General features: G+C 39.7%; 1 protein-coding gene across 1 annotated transcript; it reads left to right on the forward strand.

The window, feature by feature from the left end:
• The first annotated feature begins 6 nt into the window (after positions 1-6).
• Positions 7-5,099, forward strand: LOC124885337 (putative disease resistance RPP13-like protein 1). The gene is given in 11 exon segments (XM_047399870.1): positions 7-665; positions 763-1,054; positions 1,057-1,206; positions 1,209-2,185; positions 2,187-2,395; positions 2,397-3,065; positions 3,067-3,222; positions 3,224-4,506; positions 4,509-4,738; positions 4,830-4,953; positions 5,053-5,099. Coding segments are annotated over 8 exon segments (3,927 nt in total). The 5' UTR covers positions 7-665; positions 763-771; the 3' UTR covers positions 4,709-4,738; positions 4,830-4,953; positions 5,053-5,099.
• The last annotated feature ends 2,962 nt before the right edge of the window (positions 5,100-8,061 follow it).

Consider the following 8,061-nt stretch of genomic DNA (forward strand, 5'->3'; position numbering starts at 1 on the left):
AGTCCGAGCAACTTAGATTATAAACACCTATTGTTTTCTCCATAAACACATACTAGAACTGCTAATGTGCTTCTTCAAGAAACTCTGCCACTACACATTAAGCTATAATACACATTGGATCAATAAATTCTTAAAGCCACCATTGATTTAATTTCCTACACTGTTATTCAACCTCTTATACAAACCCTCAGGGGTTGGCCTGGTGGTAATTGGCTTGAGCTTTGGGTGCTCCCTTTCAAGGTCTCAAGTTCGATACCCACTGGGTGCAAACAATTTCTGAGGGCCATCAGACTAGGTGAAACCCTGAATTACCCGTGGTGCACTTGCGGGAAACTCCTTGCCGAGAGCCTGTGCACCCCCTGGATTACTCGGGGCTCGAAGAGTCTTGGACACCCGGTGCAAGTCAAAAAAAAATTCAACCTCTTATTCAATTATTTTCGAGTCCCCGAAGTACCCTTCCTCTCTTGCCTCAATTATTCAATTTAGAAAGTGATGAATAATCAAAAAACCACTCTATTATGATGTCTTGGTCCTCTTGTTGGATGAAAAGTAAAACTTTTTGGTAATAATAGAGGGTAGTTAATAGTAGCAAACAGAGTTGTACCAATTACGAGTAAGAACTCACTGATTATTCTTGTTTGCAAATTACTCTTAGCATTCAACAGGTAAAATAAAGTTGGTAATATTTGATTTGAAGTTGGAAACATTTATCTTCTCAAAATACTTAAAATCATTTTTGTGGTTCCTTGTTTTGCTTTGTAGATTTCAGAAATGGAGATTGGCTTAGCAGTCGGTGGTGCAGTTGGTGGTGCATTTCTGAATGTTCTCTTTGATAGGCTTGCTCGTCGGGTTGAGCTGCTCAAGATGTTTCATGATGATGGGCTTTTAGAGAAGCTGGGGAACATTTTGCTTGGTCTTCAGATTGTGCTGAGTGATGCAGAGAATAAGCAGGCATCAGATCAACTCGTGAGGCAGTGGCTTAATAGGCTTCAGAGTGCTGTGGACTCTGCTGAAAACTTAATGGAACAAGTTAATTATGAGGCTTTGAAGCTTAAGTGGAAGGTCAACATCAAAATCTTGGAGAAACATGTAACCAACAAGTATTTCGATTTTTTTCAGAGTGCTGTGGGCGGCGCTTGAGTGATGATTTTTTTCTTAACATAAAGGAGAAGTTGGAAAACACCATTAAAAGTTTGGAGGAGTTGGAAAGCAAATTGGTCGCCTTGGCTTACAGAAGTATTTCGATTTGGGTAAGAAACTAGAAACTAGAACACCTTCAACTTCTGTGGTTGAATCTGATGTCTTTGGTAGGAAGAATGAAATAGAGCGATTGATTGACCATTTAATGTCTAAGGAGGCAAGTGAAAAAAATATGACGGTTGTCCCTATTGTTGGAATGGGGGGCATGGGTAAGACAACACTTGCTAAAGCTGCTTACAATGATGAGAAGGTGAAAAACCATTTTAATTTGAAAGCTTGGTTTTGTGTATCTGAGCCATATGATGCTTTCAGAATAACAAAAGGATTACTTCAAGATATGGGCTCATTTGACTTAAACGATGACAATAATCTTAATCAGTTACAAGTCAAATTGAAGGAAAAACTAAATGGAAAAAGGTTTCTCATTGTTCTAGATGATGTGTGGAATGACAACTACAACGAGTGGGATGACTTGAGGAATATTTTTGTTCATGGAGATATTGGAAGTAAGATCATCGTGACGACACGTAAAGAGAGTGTTACCTTGATGATGAGTAGTGGGGCAATCAACGTGGGGACTCTGTCTGATGAAGCCTCTTGGGCTTTATTCAAACGACATTCATTAGAAAACAAGGATCCTATGGAACATCCGGAACTTGAAGAGGTTGGAAAAAAAATTGCAGCTAAGTGCAAAGGACTGCCCTTAGCTCTGAAGATGCTCGCTGGCTTGTTACGCTCCGAATCAGAGGTTGAAGGGTGGAGACGTATTTTGAGAAGTGAAATATGGGACCTGTCGAACAATGACATATTACCAGCGTTAATGTTGAGCTACAATGAACTTCCCCCACATTTGAAGCCATGTTTTTCCTATTGTGCAATATTTCCTAGAGATTACCCATTTAGGAAAGAACAAGTTATTCATTTGTGGATTGCTAATGGTCTTGTAGTACCACGGGAAGATGAAAGAATTCAAGATTTAGGCAACCCAACTCTTTCTCGAGTTGAGATCAAGATCATTATTCGAAAGGGTTCCAAATCCTTCTGAAGGGAACACAGAGGAATTCTTAATGCATGATCTTGTCAATGATTTAGCCCAAATTGCATCTTCAAAACTCTCTGTCAGGTTGGAAGAATGCCAAGGATCTCATATGTTGGAAAAAAGTCAGCACATGTCGTATTCAATGGGGAGAGGTGGACTTTGAGAAATTGAAACCACTCATCAAATCAGAGCAGCTAAGGACACTGCTTCCAATAGAAATCCAGGACCTTTACGGCCCTAGGCTAAGCAAGAGGGTGCTGCATAACATACTGCCAAGTCTAAGATCCTTAAGGGAATTATCATTGTCTCATTACCGGATTAAGGAGTTGCCAGATGCTTTGTTTATCAAATTAAAGCTCCTCAGATTTTTGGACCTTTCTTGGACAGAGATTATAAAGTTGCCCTATTCTATCTGTACATTGTGTAACTTGGAGACACTTCTCCTGTCATATTGTACATATCTTGAGGAGCTACCGCTGCAGATGGAAAATTTGATCAACCTGCGTCATCTTGACATAAGAAACACTTCTCATTTGAAGATGCCGCTACATCTGAGCAAGTTGAAAAGCCTCGAAGAGCTAGTTGGAGCCAATTTTCTTCTAGGTGGTCGCGGTGGTTGGAGAATGGAAGATTTGGGTGAAGCACATTACTTGTATGGATCTCTATCAATTTTAGAGTTGCAAAATGTGGTTGATAGAAGGGAAGCTCTGAAGGCAAACACGAGGGAGAAGAATCATGTTGAAAAGTTATCGTTAAAGTGGAGTGAAAATGATGCGGACAATTCTCAAACTGAAAGAGACATACTTGATGAGCTACTCCCACACAGATATAAAAGAACTCAAAATCTCCGGATATAGAGGGACACAATTTCCAAATTGGCTAGCTGATTGTTCATTTCTTAAGCTAGTGAAATTGTCTCTTAGCAACTGCAAGGACTGTTTTTCCTTGCCAGCACTGGGACAACTTCCTTGTTTGAAATTCCTTGACGGAAGAATTCTATGGTAGTCCATCCTCCAGAAAGCCTTTTAACTCTCTCGAGGAGCTTGAATTTGCAGCGATGCCGGAGTGGAAGCAGTGGCATGTACTAGGCAACGGAGAGTTTCCTGCACTTCAGGGCCTTTCCATTGAAGATTGCCCCAAGTTGATGGGGAAGTTGCCTGAAAATCTTTGTTCTCTGACAGAATTGATAATTTCAAGCTGTCCTGAACTCAATTTGGAGATGCCCATCCAACTTTCAAGTCTAAAAAAGTTTGAAGTTGATGGTTCTCCTAAGGCTGGAGTTCTCTTTGATGAAGCTGAACTGTTTACATCCCAAGTTAAGGGAATGAAGCAGATTGAGGAATTATGTATTAGTGATTGCAACTCCCTTACCTCCTTGCCTACTAGCACTCTGCCGAGTACCTTGAAGACAATAAGGATATGTCATTGCCGGAAATTGAAATTGGAGACTTCAGTTGGTGATATGAATTCTAACATGTTTCTGGAGGAATTGACACTGGATGGATGTGATTCTATATCATCAGCTGAGTTGGTCCCTAGAGCACGCACTTTGTACGTAAAGAGTTGCCAAAACCTTACTAGGTTTTTGATTCCTAATGGGACTGAAAGACTCGATATTTGGGATTGTGAGAATCTTGAAATACTTTTGGTGGCATGTGGGACCCAGATGACGTCATTGAATATCCACAATTGCGCAAAGCTGAAGCGGCTGCCAGAACATATGCAGGAACTTCTTCCATCTCTTAAGGAACTGAAACTCTACAGTTGTCCAGAAATAGAGTCCTTCCCTGATGGAGGATTGCCCTTCAATTTACAACTCCTTGGAATCAGCAATTGCAAGAAACTCCCCTCTCTCAGAGAGTTGTACATCTACCATAATGGCAGTGATGAAGAGATTGTTGGTGGGGAGAATTGGGAGTTGCCTAGCTCTATTCGAAGGCTTACCATAAGCAATCTGAAAACATTAAGCAGCCAACTTCTCAAAAGCCTCACCTCTCTTGAATCTCTAGATATTCGTAATTTACCTCAAATTCAGTCACTGCTGGAACAAGGGCTTCCCTCCTCTCTTTCTGAGCTTTATTTATATGACCATGATGAGCTCCATTCACTACCGACTGAAGGTCTTCGGCACCTCACTTCACTTCAAAGTCTATTGATCAGCAATTGCCCTCAACTCCAATCCCTTCCCAAATCAGCATTTCCCTCCTCCCTCTCTAAGCTGTCCATTAACAATTGCCCTAATCTCCAATCCCTTCCCAAATCAGCATTTCGTGCTCCCTCTCTGAGCTGACCATCACACATTGCCCTAATCTCCAATCCCTTCCTGAAAAAGGGATGCCCTCTTCCCTCTCTACACTCTCTATTTACAACCGCCCATTGCTCAGACCACTCCTAGAATTTGACAAGGGGGAGTACTGGCCAGAAATTGCTCATATCTCCACCATAGAGATCGATTTCAGATACCTTTAATGATTAAAACCAAATGGTGCTCTCACAAATGTAAGTTATTCTTTCCCCTCAGAAGCTTTTTGTTTTTGTTTACTTTCCTTTGTTCTTTTGTTAACTCTCTTTTTTAAATCTTATTGAACAGTGTGGAGCTTCTGTTGCTCCAACCACATCTAGAATTCGATAAGGGGGTATGCTGGCCAAAAATTGCTCATAAATATTGATTGGGAGTATTTGTAATGATTAAAATGAGTGGTGCTCCAGTAGATGTAAGTTATTCTATTTTCGTAGCATCTTTTGATTTTTTGGTTACTTGTCCTTGCTTGTTTGTTAGTAATACTGTTTCTTTGTTTAATTATTTTGACCAGTGTGTAGCCTCTGTGAAGCCAAGGAAGCATCTTCATATCAAGATAAAGTATTTATATTTGCACTGAAACATTCAAAAAGAAATCTAGTTCAGATAGGAATTGAGATAAATTGCTCCAGAAAATTGATTGCCTAATAAAGACTCTCTTTTCTTGTCTATTAACTTATGTTCTTCCTCAAATTTTGCAGACGAAAATACGATTCGCCATCATGAAAGCTGTTCTGCTTTGTTCTGCATTTTTTCGTTTCTTCTACACAGATAAAGGTTCCAAGAAATGCAACCTCATTTTCTCAATGAGGTAGCCAAGACCTTGACAAGAGTTGCATCAAGCTAGAGTAAAGAAATTGGAAAACACTTTGAATGTCTGCTTCCATTATTTAAGCCATGTTACAACGCATTGATCTCAAACTATGTTGCTTGGGCTCTTAAAACATGTCTGCGGGTGCGTGTTGGATCCCCCAAAAGTAGTGTATTTTTATAGAATCCGACACAGGTGAGCATCGGAAGTGAAGAATCAGCGCAACTTAGATTTCAAGCTTGATACAACTGCATTTGCTAGCAGACACTGAGCTTTTGTCGGTATTTGGATCTTTATAACAATAGGTAAAACATCACTTTCGTCAGTATTTGGATCTTTACGACAATGGTTAAAATAACAGTTTTTGTTTTGAATATTCAGAGATTTGAACTGAGACATAAACATTAAGCTGATAACTTTGGAGATTATGGAGTTCCCTTCAAATGATGTCCATTACTCAACCTGCTCGGAATGAATTCAAGGTTAGATAACAGAAGAAAAACAATTTACTCATGCTTCAGTTACCAAGATGCTTATTTTGTAGTAATAGTGGTTTGTATTTTATCTTATAATAGGCAGCATAACAAAGAAAGAGCCATCTCTTATTAATTCTTCTAGTTTTAGCTGATGTATATATTCAAAATATGATGCTGCGTTACTTACTGCAATTTGTTGCAATTTACTGTCCAGATTATTGGCGCATACATCCTATCTTGGAAGATATCTCATGATTGATCTTCCCTATCTCAGTAGATCTTCCATATCTCATAGTGATTTAGTTTCTATTTAGGAGAAGATCACAATTCTTTATTAGTTGATTCTTTCCTTATTTAGTTTGTATTCTCTTGTATATATACACATATATGTCAATGAAATCAATAGAAGCTTTCATACTTTACTCATCTTTATATGGTATCAGAAGCCTCAGTATACTCTAACGAGTAAGATTTCTTTTTCTCTCCCACCCACCCTCCTCAAATGGCAGACACTCGAGTTGTTAATGCTGACAGCAACGTCAGCCCGATGGTTGTTCAATTTAACCCTGTGTCCCAATTGCCCATTAAATTACTTGACAGCCACAATTTTGCAACGTGGAAGGCGCAATTTTCCATGCTTATGCATGGTCATGATCTCTATGGTCGTCTTGATGGGTCTACACCTTCCCCATCTCGCACTATCACAACTGGCACAGTCCCTAGTGCCAATCCTGCGTTTACTCTTTGGTTTCGACAAGACCAACTCATTCAAAATGCACTTATGGCATCTGTTGATCCAACAATTGCCACAACTGTTGAAGCGGCTACCTCAGCAAAGACAACCTGGGATGCACTGCTCATCGCCTATGCGAACAAGTCCAAACCAGATTTTTTAGTCTGCATGATCGACTTATGCATTTGACCAAAGAATCCCAGCCAGTCACGGAATATTTGCAAACTATTCGATCTATTTCTGACAAACTCCCTATTGCTGGTGCTCCGATCTCCAAATCTGAACTTATTGTCAAGATCCTCAATGGTTTGGGTCCAGAGTTTCATGAGATCTCTGCTGCAATCCGTGCTCGTGACTCCACTATTACTTATGAAGAACTCTACGAAAAGCTTCTGGATCATGAGCTTTTCCTTCGACATGAAGAGTCAAAAAAAAGTTCCCAATTAGATTACTATTGTTGCTGCTACCTCCAACAAGCCTGGTACTTCGAACAATCACACCAATCGTCGCCCCAACAATAACAATGGCAACAGCCAACAGTGGCGGTCTAACAATCACTTTACTTCACCCAATCCACGACGATCTTCGACCACCAACAACTCTTCTAATGGTGTTCGCTATCAGTTGTGCAACAAACCAGGTCATGTTGCAAGTGTTTGTCGATTGAAATCTCACAATCTCTTTGAGGCGAAAGCCAATTATGTTCAAGAGGCATCAGAAAATCCTTGGATCCTCGACTTCAGTGCGTCTCATCACATCACTGCCGAACCTCAAAATTTGCAGCCATACAATGGGATGGAGCAGGTCTCCATGGGTAAAAAAATACCAATAACTCACAGTGGTTCAACTCAATTAAATGCATAAAATAAATCTTTCAAACTCTCTAACACTCTCGGTGTTCCTAGCATTAAATGCAATTTACTCTCTGTCTCTAAATTTTATCAAGATAACCTAACCTCCATTGAGTTCTTTCCCTTTCAATTTTTTGTGAAGGATTTGAAAACGCGGACTCCGTTGGTGCACGGTTAGAATAAGGACGGTCTCTATGAGTAGCCAAATTTACCCTCCATGTCTTCTCCTTAAGTGCATTTGACCTCCACCAGCACATCCACTTCTACCTGGCATAGTCGGTTGGGTCATCCGAATGCAAGAGTGTTAAATTTTCTTTTGATTAAATTCTCTCTACCTTGCTCGCGAGAAAAAATTTTAGTTTGCAATTCTTGTTCCTCGAATAAGGCTCATCGCCATCCTTTTAAACATTTTAGTTTGTCAAGTACCAAACTATTTTAAGCAATATTTAGTGATTTATGGGGTCTTTCTCCAGTTCAATCGATTGACAAAAAATTATACTATTGTATTTTTGTGGATGAGTATACCCGATAACCTGGCTTTACATATTAAAGAATAAAAGTGAGGTTACAGACCTTTTCAAAAACTTTCAAGCATTAATTGAACGTCGTTTTAATACGAAAGTTCTTTCTATCTATACAGATGGTGGTGGCG

Source organism: Capsicum annuum, chromosome 11, assembly GCF_002878395.1.
Source record: "Capsicum annuum cultivar UCD-10X-F1 chromosome 11, UCD10Xv1.1, whole genome shotgun sequence".
Taxonomy (NCBI): Eukaryota; Viridiplantae; Streptophyta; class Magnoliopsida; order Solanales; family Solanaceae; genus Capsicum; species Capsicum annuum.